The 19341-nt window shown below is 40.5% G+C and overlaps 1 protein-coding gene across 2 annotated transcripts; it reads right to left on the reverse strand.

The window, feature by feature from the left end:
- Positions 1-570: 570 nt before the first annotated feature.
- LOC117447747 (unconventional myosin-Va-like) lies at positions 571-18525 on the reverse strand. 2 transcript variants are annotated; one of them, XM_034084618.2, is made up of 40 exons: positions 18367-18525; positions 17408-17518; positions 16604-16775; positions 16262-16406; positions 15995-16151; positions 15772-15915; positions 15311-15392; positions 15098-15205; positions 14290-14396; positions 13904-14169; positions 13735-13816; positions 13521-13661; positions 13260-13385; positions 12901-12984; positions 12490-12615; positions 11768-11865; positions 11562-11648; positions 11336-11444; positions 11025-11236; positions 10770-10926; positions 10286-10525; positions 9883-10131; positions 9539-9632; positions 9308-9450; positions 9004-9117; positions 7881-8012; positions 7706-7762; positions 6837-7064; positions 6652-6719; positions 6497-6571; positions 6219-6417; positions 5737-5830; positions 5495-5638; positions 4674-4828; positions 4501-4590; positions 4267-4417; positions 3904-4183; positions 3362-3536; positions 3194-3274; positions 571-1341 (listed from the first exon to the last, which is right to left on the reverse strand). In XM_034084618.2, exons 1-40 carry the CDS (start codon positions 18391-18393, stop codon positions 1189-1191), a joined length of 5463 nt encoding a protein of 1820 aa, XP_033940509.1. In that variant the 5' UTR covers positions 18394-18525; the 3' UTR covers positions 571-1188. The 2 variants fall into 2 exon arrangements, with proteins under 2 accessions (XP_033940509.1, XP_033940508.1); XM_034084617.2 differs by having other exon boundaries at positions 9004-9120.
- Between the last annotated feature and the right edge of the window lie 816 nt (positions 18526-19341).

The raw sequence follows: 19341 nt of genomic DNA on the forward strand, positions 1-19341 counted from the left end.
GGATTTCTGACGACAATAGAAACCGGATGCTGATCCTCTGTCAGCTCACCATGAGGATGCACTTCAGCCACAGCTTGACCACAAGGACTTGAGCAAAGAATGGAAAATATGACATGATTATGATACGAGTTTTACAATATCACTGCACTTGTTGAGGAAACAGTGGGAATGCCAGGGTTGTAACTTCTACAAGGACACACATTCCTGGTGTGCACAGTCTGAAGCTTTTAAAAGATGGATTAATCAGTTACGAACTTTTAGGTATTCACAAGCACAGAGCAATGATGAACAAGGGAAAAATGACATGCTCTTGCTGCACGTACGGTCCAGATATCACTTTAGACTGGGAGAAAAGAGTTACACTGCACTGCATATACATGTTCTAGATCCTACATCCCCAAACAGTTTCCTCTAAAAAAAGAAGTGGATTCAAGCTTCTTTCGACAAATAGATGAGGATTAGCGTGTACAGTATTTACTGATCATTACAACAGTTATTGTGTTAGTGTCAACAAAGACAATACTTAAACATCATTTAAATATTCTAAAAACTCAATGTGGGACTCCCTGTTGTTTCTTGAACTTCGAACAAACCAGATCCAAAGCAACTTCTGAAGTAGTGAAACTCTTTGTGTAGTACTGTTAAGCCCTTCAAAACAATCTTTCTGAAAAGCCAGCCATTGATGTTACAGACAATATTGAGAACTGTGAAATACATATTTTATATTAGTCGTTACAGAAATATATGAAGTTACAGAAATAAAACAGAATCTCATCTTCAGACATTTTAACATTTAAATCCAATGTAATACAATTTTAACATCATGGTTAGACTATATTTTTTAAAGATTTGTCCATCAAAACAGTCCTAGGATACATTCATCTATCCCAACAAACTTGCATGTTTTATGATTTGTCAAATGTCCTTACTTATATCTTATATTAGGAACATTGTGAATACCTGTTTTAGCAATATGAGGCGTGGCAATAGATGACCTTAAAAACACTTTTCTTGCAGATTCAGTTCTGAGTCTTTGGCTGTGCAGTGCTGAAAAGCTATAACATAGATGCATGTAAACAAAGTCGTCTAATTCTGCAGCAGTTCTGCAGTAATCAGTGACATTACAACGTGTAGAGACTTTGGTGTTTTTCCTCTCGTAAACACAATTCAGTCTCAGAGGTTTCTGGTCTAGATGCGGGCGAGGAAGCCCAGATTGAGGCTGGCGGGGATCTGGATGGTCTCCAGAGCCACAGAGGAGGGAGTGAAGGGGAGGGAGACGGAGAAGATCTTCTTGGCGTCCATCATCAAAGTGGACGACTCGTCTCTGTCTTTCAAAAGGTTCTAAAATGTAAAAGAAAAAGCAGATTATAAAAGCCTTACTTAACATATGAAATATTGTACAGGTCTCTCTAAACTGAAAGTATTATTTAGGAGCCAAATCATGAATGGTTAGGAACAGGACCTGTAAAAGCCCATTTGTTCTTGTAACAGGCAACAGTTTCTGAAGCTGGGAGAGTGTTGTTCTTCATATTTGGACATTACATGCGGTGTCCCCCAGGGGTCAGTATTGGGGCCGAAACTATTTATTATGTAAATTAATGAAATATGCAATGTATCGACAGTACTCAAGTTTGTTTTGTTTGCTGATGACACTAATATATTTTGTTCTGGGGACAATGTACAGCTACTATTGGAAGAGATCACAGCTGAAATATGCAAAATAAAGTTATGGCTAAACAGTAATAAGTTATCATTGAACTTGAATAAAACAACATTAACCATATTTGGAAATAGCAATACACTAGCATCCATTAAGATAGATGGTATTTTCCTTGAGAGAGTCAAAGAACATACATTCCTTGGAATCACAATTGATGAGAAACTGAGTTGGAAACCACATTAGTATTGCAATATTAAACAAGGCAAAACAGATTATTGTTCAAAATTCCCTCTACATTCTTTACTGTTCATTGGTGTTACCTTATTTAAGTTACTGTGCAGAGGTTTGGGGCAGTAATTATAAAACTACAACACAATCCCTATTTATTCTACAAAAAAGAGCAATAAGCCTTATTAAAAATGTCGGCTATAGGGATCATACAAACCCATTATTCTTAGAGCTAAAATTATTAAAACTGTTAGATCTTGTTGAATTCTAAATTGCACAAATCATGTTCAAGGCAAAAAACTTTCAATTACCTGGGAATATTCAGATATTGTTCAATGAAAGACAAGGGAATTATTATTTACGTGGTTCATTTATATTCACTAATGTTAGGGTGCGCACAACAAAGAGAAGTTTTTGTGTTTCAAGGTTCAGGGATGAAACTGCTAAACCATAACTGTTTATATTCTTGTTTTGTATTCTATTTATGAATTTGTGTTTCTATGAATTTGTGTATGTACATATGTATATACAAATATATAGAGACCATTCTCCTAACTTGCCTGTATATATTATATGAATGATTATATAAATTATTCAAGATTATAAGTATACATTTATATTGTATGTTAACATATATTAAGATGTAAAAAACAAAACAAAAAAAGGGAGAAGGGGTCAGATTAAATAAGTGTAAACTTCTTCCGACCCCTTTTCGGACATGTAATTAGCTAAAGCTTTGTTGTTTATTGATATCAGACAATGATACTACAGATTATTCAATTCTGAATTAAATATTTCGTTTTGTTATTGCATTCATTTGTATAGTACTGTATCATGTCTGTATCATCTTTTGTTTCATTTGTATTTTCTTTGGTTTTACACGCTCGAAAAAACTAAAATAAACTAAAAACTAAACTAAAACTAACTAATTGTAAAAGTAATTTCTTTCTGATTGTTTTGTAAAAAGCAAACAAACAAATTAACAAGACAAACATGTCGCTGATGACGATGACCTAATATTTTATTTATAAGGAAAATGTATGTTAGAGGAAACTTGTTTTTTAAGCTTCCTTTTGCCCCTGTTGAACATGACAGACTATTTGAGAATGTATTTATATATATATTTTTTGTACTTTGTTATAATTATTATTATGAGTGAGAAAAAAAGAAGAATATATATATATATATATATTATGATTATTGCTGTATGTTTTGTTTCTGACATGTTCAATAAATTGACAAAACAAATATATTTAGATATGACTGAACGTGAAAGTAACGTTCAGTAACACAACCTCTACTCACGTTAAGAGTTGTGAGGAACGTGGATGACACTCGCTCTTCAAACTCAATCACTGGAGTGTACAAGGTCAGCAGTTTTACAATCTGCAAAGAGAAACACACAAAGGTCAAATCACTAGCAGCATATCATGTCTGCAGATTAAGAAGGCAGAACATGTTCTGATGGAGGACCTGTGCTGTGGTGAGCGCGGTGCACATGACAGAGATAGCCTGGGCGTCCTCCTCCGTCTTCTTCTTGATCTGGAGGAGCTGAGCAGCCTGAACCAGCGGCTCCAGAGTCTCCTTGGCTCCGCAGTCGGCCATCTCCCGCTCCGCCAGCCACTCCTCTAACTGCCAGACATTGTACCTGGAGCCAGAGGCATTGGAGACATTTAGACAAAACGGAGGTATTGCAGAGCAAAGTCAAACCTGACATCTGTGCTGTGACACCAGAGAAATTCTTAAGCATCATTAAAGAACTCTTCCCTACTCATAAAAGCTTTTTACCCCATGGTTCTCCAGGAAGCAAGGATTCTGCAAATAACTGTTATCTTTTTACAGGATCTTAGTTGTTGACTCCGCTGTGCATGATGTTTTTGTTCAGCCTCATTTATTAACAACCTCACCATTGGGTGTCTGAGAAACAAGGACCAGCACACCTCAATCCAAACCCTCCCACTTCTCTCGTTGCATAAATAAAGTAACGACAGGCCAATGAGCATTCTGTGCAGTACCTGATCTGCAGGCCTTTACTCCAGGAGCACATTTCCTTCCGCAGCAGCAGGTTGTTGAGTGTGACCGCACAGATGATGTAGAACTGCTGCTTGACCAGCTGTTTGATGAGCTCCAAGTCCATCCCGTGCTGACACATGGTGGTGTAGAAGAGGCCGAGGCGCTGCAGCAGGACCTCCACGGTTACAGCCGCCTCTGAGGAACTGCTGCTCCTCTTCCTCAGGCCGGTGGGTTTGGAGCCCAGAATACCTTGGATAGTTTCGTGCTCCAGCATGCTAGCCACTGCACATAAGAAACAGAACAAATACATGTCATGTGGTTATGGAAAGGAGAAGGAAACTTGACGTGTTGTGAGACTTTCTCACCGATCAGGGGCTGCAGGTTGTTCTCTGTGCATTTGATGAGCTGCCGGTAGATTTGGATAGCTAGATCACCAAAGACCTGCTGGTACTCCGACAGCTCAAAGTTGGCGAGGCACTGCTCATTCTGCTTAGGAGTGTTGTGTGTTATGAACACCTATATGAAGAGGATGTACAGACATCCAGGGTTAAGTAAGGCAAATGTACAGCTGTGAATATATCTGTAGTATAAAGGCTTACCTCGTCTCCACTGTACTGCTTCAGACAGTGCATTAATCGGCATGTGTTGGCCAGCCAGAAAGACACCCTTTCAAAATCATGTCCTTTCCTCTATAGAAGAAGATTACAAATTAATTCAAAATAAAAGCATCCCTTAAGTTTCTTGCCACCAATCAAAAAGGTATATACCCCACCTTTATGACCCCCTTGATGCTGCTGATGGTGGAATTGAGCAGCGTGCTGACTCTCTGATCGTCATTCACATTGTCTGCATATCGCACGCACATGAAGATGATGTAAGCCGGAAGGCCAGGAATGAAGTTGACCGCTACGCCACGTGGCTTCAGGTCTGAGAAGATTTGAAAGCAAAATTCACAAATGTGTTTTCAATCTTATTTACTTAATATTGTTTACATTACTTTGTATTTATTTGTTCCTTCTTATTTATTTTCATCGTTATGCGGTTGAATTATTATTTCAGACCTGGATATTGCCTTGTAATATTTGTATTGGTGTATATGAGTGCATTTGTGTACTTATACACCCGAACATATGGTGCTTATGTATATTCTGTGTATGTGTGAACATACAAAAATGTACAAAAAGTCACTTGAAAATAAGTGCACACAATGTTTATATGCAGTTCATATATATATATATATATATATATATATTTTTTTTTTAATATATAGCGTTTTCATATATATATGCATTTATTTATTTTTTCCCTAACCTCTATTTATTCTTTCCCCAGTTTTCTTTATTTCTTTGTACTCCTTCATTTCTATACGTTTTTGACGCAATAATGCCAATGTTATATTAGGATGATTCACGGGAGGGCTACTTCCCATAAGCTATGCTTCAGCCCTCCCGCTTCTACTAATATCTTTGTGTGTTTGAACTATACTTTATTCTTTTTTGGATGAATTAGTAGAATAAATACATTTAAAAAAATCTGTGAAAAACATTAGCCTGTAATTTTAAACCATTCAGAAAATAGTTTCCTTTCACATACCTGAGACCAGATTCTTGAGCAGGCGGCTCTCGTCGCCCCCCCTGTACTCCAACATGCCCCGGTACTCTTTCTCCTTGCGGGTGATATTCACCGCTCGGACAGGAGCAGTCATCACGGCGGTCTTACTCTTTTGCTGTGAACTCGCTAAAAACCACAGAGACACATTATAAGAAAGCACAGAGGTTATGACGTCCAAGAGTTATTTAGAAAATGCGCTGTATGAGAACAGTCGACATGAATACCTTCAACATCTTCAACTTTTTGAATATAACATTTGAGATCTCTTTTCAGCTGGCGCATGGTTTGGTTCTGTTGCTGTTGCTTCTTCATGAGTTCCTAAAATGAATTAAACATGAAGGTTAAGTGGGTGTACGACACTTTAACACGGTGCTCATGCTTATACAAATGTGAAATTAAAACGTCTTAAAATTGCAGCATTGCGAATTATTTTTAAAAGTCTTAAATCAAAACACTTCAAAAACATTACATTTCTCTTCTGTATTTATTATTTAGCAATGCATCAAAAACATGTACCTGGAAGAACAGAACATGTCATCTCATTTGAAAAAGAGGAAACGGGTAGACGACCCTTCCAAAGGTACAGATCCAAGATGAGACAGAGAGCTGTTTACTCTGGGGGAACTCTGCTTTGCGATCATATGTCACACAGTCATGATATGAGCGAAAGGCAGGGTGAGAGATCCAGTCCAGAGTGCACACTCACCAGGTTCTCATCGGTGAGCCGTGTGATCTCGTGCTTCAGACTGGCATCGATACGGGCGCCTTCAGGCAGGAGGAGGCTCTGGACCAGCAGCCTCTGCTGTTGCTCCTTTTCAACCTTCAACCTGCTCACCTCCTCCTGCAGCTTCCTGTTCTCCTCGTTGTGAACACGGTGCTGCAGCTGCATCTGGCACTCCACGATCCTGTAAGATAGAGAGATTGTATTTACTTCTATGTGGCACGGACTTTCTTGAATGCAACTACAGGATATGATTGGATTACCTATTGGTCTCTTTCAAGCCTTCATAAGCCAGCCACAGCTCCCCATCTTCATTCAGTGTGTGGATGTCAGTGGACCTGAGGAACAGATCATTTCATTAACAACACTTAACTCTACTACCCGAAGAGTTGAAACTGGAGTGGAAGCCACATCGTACCTGTCCACATCTTGAAATGAGGGAACGTCATTGAGATCCAAATTCACCCTTTCCCCGAGCGCAGAGTCCTAGAGGTCAGTTGATGCAGGGTAAAGGTCATTTAGGTATCGTCACATGTCTGTTGCATTAAATACAAAGAGACTAAATAAACAATAAGAACGTATGTAATGTAATTCACTTTGCACCTTGTATTTGAGAGCTTCTTGGCGGACCATATGTGAGCGGAGGAGCAGCACTTCCTCTTTTCGCATATCCAGCTCCTCATTGGAAGAAGTGAGTTGTTCCAGCAGGATGTTGTAGGACATAGAGCCAGCAGCAGGGGGCGCCAGATCACTGTTCTCATTGGTCAGAGAATTCCGCAGCTCATTCAGATCCTGCTTCAACTTCTTGTTGTCAGACTCCAGTTCTTGCCGCTAAGACATTTAGAGAAACAGTCAAACATCCCAAAACGTTTGTCTCTTTTCACCTTACATTTAGAATAGAAAAAGTTTTTAGGAATACTATCGTCATGGCTCTTTGTGGACATCTTCTTCATGGGATGTTGGAAGAGAGCTATCTACATGCACCTGTGATGTTTCCTGCTTTTACTTCCTAGTAAAGCCATACTATCTCCATGAACAAGTTGTCAAATGAACTGTTGGCGGATACAGTTCATTTGTATTCAAAGGTAGTTTTATTTACTCTTCAACAACATCGTGACATCCTTACACGTGTGCACGTAACTCTGACAACCAACCTTGTTTCCCATGAGCCCTAGGCTTTCTGTAGTAGCTCTCTGATTGGTTACACCATGTCTGTATTGCTATTAGCCAATACCTTGACACAAGTAAACAAATGGGACATGGTACACCTGGAGTACTGCCTTTTTTATCGCCATCTCCGATCTTTTTTTTTTTTTTTTTTTAAATGTATTTTTAATAATTATTATTAATTTATATTTATTAAATGCACATGCATTGAAGACCTCTTCAAAATATAACTACACCACAACAACCACAATGGAAATAACTCCTGGGACGTTATTGTGTTGTCCTGAACTTTGAATAAGTCCTACCTTTAGTGTTTCCAAATCCAGTTCTGCTCGGCCAACAGTTCTCTGCACCTCCACCTCCTTTTAGAACAAAATACACACAAATCCAACAAATATCAAGCCACAAAATGACCCCTAGCTTATTGGTGAATAGCAGAATAACACCATTAAGAAACAAGGTTATTTTTTCATTCCATACTTTGGCCTTTTCTTGCTGGGCTTCTTCTCCCTTGTCCAGCTGCTGCCACAGAGAGTGCTTTTCCTGCTCCAGTTCCTTCACTCTTCTCTGGAACTTCAGCAGGACCGGCAAGTCTACCGCTGCCGGGGTCTCCTGCCAACACAACACAGAAAGCATGGGGTGAGGAATCTCTTCACAAACTAACTACAATGCTGCACTAATAGGAGTATAACACAGACAAGAGCAGACAAAGAAAGTCCCACAGCTGTTCCAAGGAATACGTTTATATTGTTTTGTAAACAGAAACCTTGTAATCTAATTATTCACAGTGATCATTCAGGGCTATTCAATTAGTTTGGAACGGGGGCCGGTTAGTGAAAATGATCCAAAGCAAGGGGCCGGGGAAAAGATGGCTTGAAATATGAGCAATCATATTAAGAGCTTCAGATGCAGTAAATACTACAACAGCATAGTGGAGTGCATATATTGTGTTTAATTCAATCCAACAACATCGCCCCAAGGCCTTTCTAGATCTCAATGGCAGGTTCAGAACTCAGTAGGCCTACATGTGAAGCTGATTTAACCATCAACATCATTTCATTTCATTTAGGTGGAATTATCTAATCATTCACGCAGAGATGCAATCAATGACAGGAGTTGTCACTACAGTAGCTAGTAGGTGGGTTCGAAACCCGAGCCTGCCAAAGTGTTTAGGCAATGTCTTCCCCTCTATCTCTCAATGTAGCGCCCTCTCTGGAATAAAGCCACTCTGGCCCAAAACAAACAAAAAATGTGATCACTTTTTAATATTATACTCAAAGGGCCAGTAAATATCACCCCGGGGCCGGATTTGGCCCGCGGGCCGCCCATTGAATAACCCTGATTTATACCAAACATTGTGACTGACACGTCACGTCAGTAAAGCCGTTTTCTGTAGACGACACCAATTTGTCCATTGTGAAAACTGGAATGTGTTGCAACTGTGTTCACACCACAGCTGGTATTCTTGTCAACATATAACATGTTATACAGGCAGCTTTTAGCTCTCGGGGGGGGGAGCTTTGGACACTCAAACATTTACATTGTATTTCTTTCAACATCATTCTGATACTGTGTCTTGACATTGTGTAGTTTTCAACATTACCTCTGGTGTGATTGGGCTGTCCTCTCCCTCAGTGGAGCCTAAGCTCTGACCGAACCCAGATGAGTTGCTGCTGTAGTTGGAGTCTGTCCTGGTGTGACTACATTTGCTCGAACTCTGCTTAAGTATTTAAACAAATAAAAAAAAAACGTTAAGAAGCACAAGATAGTCAGACCATATTATGTTTTTTCATGACTACTGAACTCAATTGTGTGAGACCAATGTGAAATTGCCATGTTGATTAAATCCATAGACCAACTATTTGTTGTCATGTCAGCAATGTGGCAGCAAGTGAAGAGTTCCTCACAATGTTGAGGTCCAGCTCCTCCGTCAGGTCTCGGTGCCGCTCTTCCAGATCCAGGTGTTCGCTCAGAAGACTTTGGTAGCGAGAGCGCTCTTCAGTCAAGTCCTTCTCCAGCTGGTCTGCATTCTCGACGTTGGTTTTGATTTCTGAAACCAAACAGTCGTATTCATCCATTCATTGTTAATGCAGCCGTTAATGAGAGTGTGAGGATGGTTGAGGCAAATTGCTCGGTACCTGTTAGCTGATTGGTTTGTTCCAGGAGTATTTGGTTCAGTTCATCTTTCTCGCTGCTCAACAGAGTGTTCTTCCTATTAAGGTCTTCTACCATCTGATTGGGAGAGGAGGGAAAACCATCTTATCTTAGTTTCTTTTAATAATCATTTCAATCATGTTCTTTGAGGTTCTGGACACTGAACAGAGTAGGAAACAATGAACTACTAAAGTTCATCAGACGCCAAAGGGCTACCTTTAAACCATGAACTCTGGAAATGCAGATATTTAACAAAAAGTGCTGCCATGTAGAAAATGGTATTGAAGTTACCAGTCAGTTTGGATAAGTTCAGAGGAAGGACACATACCTGTTGTGTGTGCTCCTTGTAGACCTGGGTCTGCTCTGTGAGCTGTGTGTTCTCTCTGCTTGTGTCTTCCAGCTGGTGCTGGAGGAAGGAGAGCTGCTCCAGGAGCGAGGGAAGCGTCGCTGCCTTGCTTTTGGCCTCCTGCTCTGATCTGCGTAGGTTTTCAATGTCTCTGCTCTGCTTCTCTCTCTCAGTGGTCTGAGTCTTCTGCATAACAGTCAGCCTCTCACTGAGCTCTCTGTTTTCTTTTTGCTGCGGGGGGGAAACAAACACATGTTGTGCATGTGATGCCACCACTCCCAATGACCCAATGTCTATTCAGCCTCCATTTTTTTTTCTTCCACCAGATCCCAGAATGAAGGACTTACCAAAGACTAAACTAAACACCCACACAGTCACTACTCACCTGCTCGTTTATCTTGTGCTGCAACTGCATAATCTTATTCTCCATGCCACTGTTGAGCTTCTTGATGCGCTCCACAGAGCGGGCCTCCACCTTCAGCTTCTTTAACTCCTTCTTGGCCCTCAGGCGACGCACACAGCTCTGCAGCAGCACGATGGCTGCCAGGGCACGTCGGTAACGCCGTCTAACCAGCCAGCCTTTCACCCATTTCTGGATGATAACCGCTTTTTGTTCATACATCAACTGTGAAAGAAATATATACATGTTATGTCAAAACCAAATATAATTTAAAAGTGTAAAAAAGGGTTATAAGGTCTCCATTAGTAGGATTTAGTTAATGATTAAGCTAAACTGAAAAGGCAAATTGAGGCTGATGTTGACATTGCCTCCTTATGTCATTAAGATCTTATTTTGACTTTAAAGCCTTACATCAAAGTACAAACAGTGTGAAAGGACACCATATCCAGTTCCTTAAGCTCAGGGTTACCTTAAAGTACTGCTTCCTAGCCATGTAGGCCCTCAAGATGCACTGAATAGTGATGGCTGCAGAGCGCTGCTGCTGGTAGCTTCTCCTGGTCGCCCACATACGCACATTACGCTGAATGACAACAGCTGCTCTGGTTCTTCGCAAAAACTTCACATAACTGGGAGTGGAAAACAAGTGTAAGAAACATGATGGATCAGCTAGAAACTGAGCCTACCATCAGCTCTTATTCTGCTTTTGTTGAATGTCTCCACTCACCAGCGTGCCTGGTGACCCCGGACATGTCTCTGTATGGTCAGAGCAGATTGCTTCATCCTCAGGTACTTTTTGCGAGCGAGCCAGCAGCGGATAGTCTTCTGGATGCGAACACAAGCATTACGTAGCTTGTCAAAACGAAGCTTCTCCAGGTACGCCACCTGACCAGCCCGGAAGAAGATCTTGTTTTTGCCAAACTGATACTTCTCTTGGTCCTAGGAAACAAACAAAAGATACATTAGCAAATATAATATGTATTGTTTTATTGGGTCTGTAAGAGCTCCAATATTTAGTTTGCTCAAACTCAAACATACCTTTATTAGTTTTTCCAGGAGATTTCTGCAGGTTTGTTTTCTGTCAGAGAGCACATCCTTTTGCTTCATCAGGACCCGATAACGACTAAAGAATTCCTGATAGGTCCATCTGCAGCATTCATACAAACAAGCACATTTGATGGATTCTTTTGAAAGGTGAATGTTATACACATGTATAAACTGCACTTGGCCCTGTGCTCTGTACCAGATGCCGTTGAAATTCTACCTCGATGGGAAGCCTGCTGCTGATATCCGGATTGTTTCGAGGATGCCACATGCCCGAAGCTGCTGAACGGCCCTCACAGGGTCCATGCTTCATTCAGGATAAGCAACACAAAAACAAATGTTTTTCAAAATAAGAGTACTACCCCTTCATCTGCGCTTCTTTCTGTGCTACTGCAGATATAAACAGAAGAGTGAAATCATCCTCACATGAATGGAGATTTGTCGTCATTAGGCTTGATGCAGCGCACATAGTGAGGAGTCGTGGCATTTAGTGTGTCCATCAGCAGTTGAAGAGACTGCCGAAACTAAGTCAAAAGAAAAGAATAAATCCTTTATACACAATGTGGAAATAAGGGAAATGTAAAAAGTGTGGTGAAACATTCAGATTAAATCTCTATTATCAGATTTTCAGAGTCATATATTTTTTTGAAAGGCATTTAGATCTGACCAGCTGTGGAAGCAATATATGAAATCATTTTACTTCATAATTTGTTTGTATTAAAGGTAGGGTAGGTAAGAATGGAGAAACCAGCTCGAGTGCGCTAGAATTTGAAAGTACACAACCGGAAAAAATCTGCCACTTCCTTCAGACTTCCTCACAGAGCCCCTCCTCCAACACACACGAACGCGCACATGACCAATGAGGGCACGAGATAAGTTTGTGCACAGATGGAAGGCTGACAGGCAGGGAGGCCATCAAGTTACTTTAGCCGGGCCGGCTAAAATGATTGGTCGTGCTTTTTACAGCGCCACGGCTTCGCAGATGAAATTTGTTGTCAAAGCACTTAAGATATTCATTGCTAGTGGAATGTTAAGAGCATTCCATGGAATATAACAAAAAGTGTTTCTGAAGTGAATTATACCCCACCTTTAAGCTAGTCTTTTCGCACTCCTTCCAACATCATGTCATCTGCTCTTTATGTTCATACCTGCAGTCCAACGGTCTTCTTGTTATCCCTCGGAGTCGGACCAGCTCTTCCAGAGACACCACTTCGCTTCTTTGTTGAACTTGTTGCCTTCTGGTCATCCTCAAACAGCTTCCGCAGCCAGTCAACCTAAAAACATTATTGTTCAGAGATTAAAGTTGCAAAAATACAATCCTTTCATTGGACAGCAGGTGGCAGTGTTTTCATTCCGAGATTCAAAAGTGGGTGTATTTCCTCCAATAGTTGTGGTTGAACAATTCTAGGGTGTGTGCCCAGGAAGGAACATGCAATACAAAATACACATTTGCTTTAAAATGTGGGGTGGTGACATTGAATCCCTGCAACGTCCGTAAATAGACTGATTGAAAAGAACCAGGAAGTGAAACTATAATGAACTATTAATAAACATTTCACCTGGCTCTTTTTCAGCACATTGATATGCTCCGCGTTGACCGTGTCCTTGTTTTTCTCCAGGAAACCCTCACATTGGTACTCCACCTTGGCAATAGGAAATAGGTGTCGTTTCAAAGTAAAGGTCATATTCATCGTTCAAAGTTTAAAGTGGACGGATTTGTAATGCTATAATAAATAGAATCATCGAACACTTATTGTAAAGGCATGAAATGGTATCTTTGTCAAAGCTCATGTAATGCCACAGTTGACTTTGGATGCTCTGCAGAAGTTATTACAATGTCACACATGAGTCATGCATCCATCCACTGACCACTTGGACGTAATGCCAACTCAGCAGGAGATATACAGCGCTTTATTACCTTGTCTGCAAAGTGGAGGATGATGAAAGCTCGGTTTGATAACCTGGGTTTATCAAAGTGAGCATTCTGCTTCAGGAGTGTGTTGTACAGTTTCTGGGCCCATGAGTCGTCAGAGCCTTTGGGCATCTATGGAAACAGGAAGGGCTGACACATGAGTTAGTCATCTTGGCCTTACTCATAACTTCCCAAAAGAACACGGTGGAGATTTGTCCTGTGGAAAGTAGCTCGACATGAAAATAAATAATAAAACTGGCATTTTACCTTGCACTCTTCATCCAGGAGGTCCAGAACACCCAGCTTTGCCTCAATGAGATCAATACAGGGCTGGTTGTCGTCAAAGTCAATCAGTGTCCAAGGGATCTCCTCTTTCATGTACTCCTCTTGCTCCAGTTTGAAGACATGCTGGAGGAGGGAAAGGATTTACGGGAATGTTCCGAGGACAAAATGAATGTGTTGAGCAAGAGGATACACATACCAGGTTGAACTGTTGTTGAAGCTTCTCGTTGGCATAATTGATGCAGAACTGTTCAAAGCTGTTGATATCAAACGTTTCAAACCTGAGGGGAAAACATTGTTTTACATTAAGAGCTCTGACAATCCAGCGAAAAAATGAAAACGCCACAAACCTGGGGAAAAAAACAAACCCGTAAATGTCGAGCACACCGATGAAGGAGTGTTGTTTTGCTGTAGACCTCAAGGCATTGTTAATACTGCCCACAATCCAGCTGAAGATTCTGGCATAGATGTGTTTGGCGAGGGCATCTCGGCCATTCACCGCATTCATTTTGGAGACAGACTTCACATATGTTTCTGTGGTCGTCTTGAGTTTCCAGTGACATAACCAGTGGGCCATCTCTTCACTGGGCACCCCCATCAACTCACAAAACACCATCAGGTGGACATTGTCCAGCTGAAAATACATTCACAATAAAGCTCTTAGACGGGTACAAATGTTAACATCCTCAATACAACAATCGAATAGAAAAAACACCAAATACTAGTGTTGTATTTCGAGGAAATCAGTGTTTACCAAGATGCTGCTTTTGTCTGCCGACTGATCCTTCACCTCCACATTGCTAAGATGGAGAATAGCAGCCAGAATTTGGTAAATTGACATTTGATCACTTTCACTGATTCCTACAAAGAAACAAACAACAATAAAACAACAACAAAAAGACAGATCATGTAAGGTAATCCAGATACAAAAACAATGTTTGTCAATTTTGTATACATCAGGGGTGTCAAACTCAAGGCCAAATCCGGACCGCGACTTCATTTTATGTGGCCCCGCAAGAGCTTGCAAAGAATATAATTAAATATAAAAGAATAACGTTTATTATACGGTTACATGCCACTTGACAGAAGCACGTTGCCCATAAACTACATGTCCCACAATGCATCTCAAATTAGATTTTTATTTGTTGAGAATTTGACTTTTTTGCTTCAAAATGTGTCTTTTATTTGTTAGAATTTGACTTTTGACTTTTTTTCCTCAAAATGTAACTTTTTTAAAAATGTTGAATTTGGCTTTTTTTTTTAAATCATTTTGTGACATTCTCACTGAAGAGACTTGCAATTATTTGCCCTAGACTTCTGCTTTCAGATGTAGTTATTTAGGAAGTTATCAGATAATAATCCAATGCAGAGGCAATAATGTAATATAATACATACGTTTATATTGATTAAATATTTATATATGTATTTTTATATAGTCTTGAAGTTACAGCCGGCCCTTTGAGTGCAACCATAATGCTGATGTGGCCCGCGATGAAATTGAGTTTGACCCACCTGGTATACATGATAAATGCAAACCTCATTGAAAGGCAACAAGCACTCACCTAACCGTGAGAAAGCCCTCCTGGTTTTACTCATGCCTTTGGCATCATCCATTCCATCAATGACTGGGCTCTGGCCCTGGTTAGTGAAGTGGAAGTCGTCTGCACAACCTTCAAACAGAAATCATATCACATTTTAAATTAAATATTTACAAGATGGATCCTTTTTTTTTTAAATCTGGCTTAAATGACAACTGATATTTGAGTGACTTATACCTAACTGGAAGGCTTTGAACTCGGGAAAATGTGCAGAGGCGCACAGCTGGTAGAAGATATGGTAGTTCCGCTCTTCTTGGGCCTAAAAGTAGTGCAAGGGATACAAAAGAGGAATCAAGTAAATCACAGATGTATTGCAAACATATTAAGGAAAATGTATATTTCTTTCAGTTAAAGGCGCATCGATAAACTGCAAGCACATATCCATGCCCAAGATGATGTCTCTTTTAAATAGTTCACAAAACCAAGTATGTTGCCATCTTTCTGAGTGAAGGGTCAGGCAGGCTAAAGGGAGTGTTGTTTATGATTGTTGATATTACGTTGCTAAGATATAGACATGTTGAAATGTGACATTCACATGACACTGTTTGAAATCAATTAAGGAGAAACACAGCAAATGGAAAGATATGGAAGGCCACATTCAGACGGTGGTCACATGATAGCATACCAATGAAAATTACCTGAAACACAACTCTAGACTTCTCCAGTAAGTAGGTTCTCATGTTGGCCCCAATAATGCGATGCTTCTTGTCAAACCCAATCTCAATGTACTTCCCAAAGCGACTGCTGTTGTCATTCCTTGTTGTCTTGGCATTCCCAAGAGCCTGAGGAAACAGACAAAAGGCTTTCAGAAACTTGGGTCATTTTATAATTGTTGTCATATTTCCCTGTTGTGTGATTCACCTCCATGATAGGGTTGGAGGCTAGGACTCTCTCCTCAATGTTTGCCTCGCCCGAAGAGCAGCTGACTGTGGCAAAGTAGCGCATAGCATACTTAGCAGAGACAGTTTTGCCAGCTCCAGACTCACCACTCACTATGATGGACTGGTTTCTTTCATCTCTGTGTGAAAAGATGTGATGGCATACAGACGGAGGGTATCAGCATAGAGGGAAAGTAACATTTAATTCACTTTGAGATGTAAATTATTATTTATTTGAAGGTAACAAAACCTGGCCATCTGTTTGTATGCTTCCTCTGCCACTGCAAATATATGGGGGTCCATGTCTCCCATGTTCTGCCCACAGTAGGCATTGATGATGTCCTCTTCATAGATGGGAAGGCTCTCATACGGATTGATGGCAACGAGGACGATTCCTAAATACCACAAAGGTAATATGAATATGTTATCTTACATGGATTCAAATTAATAAAGTGTGTGTTCCTTTAAGAGCAGCCTGAGCCACAATAATCAGCATGATGTACTGTAGATTATCTCAGAGCGTACAGTGAGCAGGGTTTCAAAGTCTGCAGTGACATTGATAGTGTGACTCAAAGGAGATGAAGCTAGTTACCACAGTATGTGTAAATCGTCTTGGAGTCGATAAAGCGCACTTTGAGGTTGTGTAGCACTGCAGGCTCATGCAGGTAGCTGAGAGCTGTGAGGTCATTTTCGCCCACCAGGATGTTAGGGTTTCTCAGTGGTGGCAGGTCATTGGTTTTGGGATTTATTTTGTGTTCCACCTCCTAGAAAGACACAAGAAGGAAGCTATGAGTACCCACAGTATGAGACTTAAGAAAAAGAAAAGACAAAACAAAGTAAAAATAGATGGTTAAGCAATCAAATCTTAGCATCAGTTGCACTTCATGGTAAAAGCTAACCTGCAAACACTGTGCTTGGCTTGTTCATGTTCGCTCATGATAATGCTTTGGCCTTATTTACATACCTGGAGAGCATGCCCAAACTCGACCTCACAGCTTCAGGTAGCAAAGCCCGAGTGAACAGAGTGTAAAAACGAACTGTTGGTCAATCAGTTGACTTATTTTAGACCCAGTACATTACCCTGGCTTCCTGTATTCAAGGTGTTGTGTTGTTGCATACAGAGGCAGAATGTCTTTGTCTTGCCTAAGTATTTATAAGCGCTAACCAAACACCACAGCTGCCTCAAATAATCCCACAGCACAGAGAGTTATGAGTCTCTATTACAGTGCTCTTGCAGAGAAATGTGCTCATGGCTTTCTGACAGAATATCACACCGATTTCCACCTCAATGCCTCAACTGTGTATGTGTGACCGTGTGTGTGTGTGTGCGTGCGTGTGTGTGTGTGTGTGTGCGTGCGTGCGTGCGTGCGTGCGTGCGTGTGTTTTCCTGTCTCACCGTGCCATCCTCCAGCTGCAGAGCCAGCTTCAGGTCGCCAGGAGTGTAATCTTTGATAAGCTCTGCTGACTTCCACACTTCTCCTGCATCTGGCAGCCACACACGGGCATACTGATGGACACAGTGGAGGGGATAAGGGTCAGAGCCATTCAACCACTTAACATTACAGTCAAACAGTCATTTTTACAAAGCTACAGAAAAACAGCGATGACTTGTAGCTCAGGAGAAAAGCAGGATGGCAAACTTTAAGTCAGCAGACAGCAGTCATGCAAATAAAATGGATGGGCACGGGGCATTTTAAGTGGCAGGCAGATATAAAGTCAGTGGTGGAAGAAGTATTCAAATGCTTTACTTGTGTAAAAATACCAACATTATGGTAAAAATACTTCACTACAAGTCAAAGTAATAATGCAAAAGAATTGTCAGCAAAACGTACTTTAAATATAAAAGTAATCATTGTGCAGGAAAATAGCTTTTATATAAAGTATGTGTACATATGTGACATTTATAAATAATAGTGTTGCATCAAGTAGCATATTAGTGTTGTAGAAAAATATCAGATTTACTTTTTGTAAAATATTAAAATAATTTGACTCTTTTGTGACTTCTAAGACTTTGTCCAAGTTTAATTTTTAGAGATGCATTTTGTTAAAATAAACTAAAGCTTACAGGATTTATCTTCTAAATGTAGTGGAGTAGAAGTACAAAGTAGCATAAGGAAAAAGTAGCTCAAATGTGTACTTAAGTACAGTACTTGGGTAAATGTACTTAGTTAATTCCCACCTCTGTAAAAGCAATACATTTGGTTATCAAAAGGCTAAAAACTGTTCTGTAAACAGCCCTGACTAATTAACGCGAATAAACTAACGTTATTCAAAGAAACGTTTTTATTTACATTTTGGACTAGCATGACATTAGCAAGAGGAAAACGTTGAATGAGTCAGAAAAACTGTTCCTACCTTCGCGTAAAGTTCAGAGGCTGCCATGTCTCACAAGTCCCTCAGTGAGTCCTCAGAAACGTCCTCTGCCCGCAGATAAAAGAAACAACATTTCACTGACTCCCGGAGCAGGAAAAGTTAACTTCTCCGAGCTGCTCTCATAGCTGCTGCTCTCGCCGGAGGACAGTCAAATGTCTGCTGTCAGCTGCGCGTGCCCTGACACGTTTTGCTCTCGTGCGTGTTTCCCGCCACCTAGCGGCCAACACGCTCTTGGCAACTGTTGGCATGGGTAGATTTTGAAACAATGGGCCCCCCGGGGGGCACAGTGATGGGGAGAAAAAGGCCCCATCAACTCTCCTCCACAGTAGCAGGACACACAGATTGTAGTTGTTTTTAATCTTTTGACTGTTATTTTCTGTCTCTTAATAGTCATTTTAAATCAAGTTTGTGTGTGTCATTTTTTAGTTGTTTAGTTGTTTTTGTAGTCATCTTTTTGTATGTGGTACTTTTGCCCCTTTCTGTGCCTCCTGCTCGATGTTTCATGGTAATGGTGTGTGTTTGTTTTTGTTAAACACCTCTTGGTGGTTCTTGTGATCTCTCTGTAGTTGGTTCGTGTCACATTGAAATTGTTTAGTTTTATTTGTGTAAACAGGCGACGGTTGCAGTAACTCTGCTGAGTGAACCGAGGATAAGGCTCAGGTGGTGTAAACATTACTGCCATGGGATGGAAAATCCCACCATGAGGCCTAATAGCTCTCTTATTTTGGTCATAATGTAAGAAGGGTAACTTTACAGATATACATCTAAAAAGGGATTGTTATGGGACACACGGCGGCGTGCGTTGAAGCCAACTAGTTTATTTTGCTTGCATATAACTAGCAGTTTACATCAAACATATATAGTATTGTATTTAAGATGATTTCAGTAACTGACCATCACTAATATGTAATAAACTACAATAAGAAGACTTGGTTTCATTTCATCTGAAATTTATTT

This window comes from Pseudochaenichthys georgianus, chromosome 6 (genome assembly GCF_902827115.2).
Source record: "Pseudochaenichthys georgianus chromosome 6, fPseGeo1.2, whole genome shotgun sequence".
Taxonomy (NCBI): Eukaryota; Metazoa; Chordata; class Actinopteri; order Perciformes; family Channichthyidae; genus Pseudochaenichthys; species Pseudochaenichthys georgianus.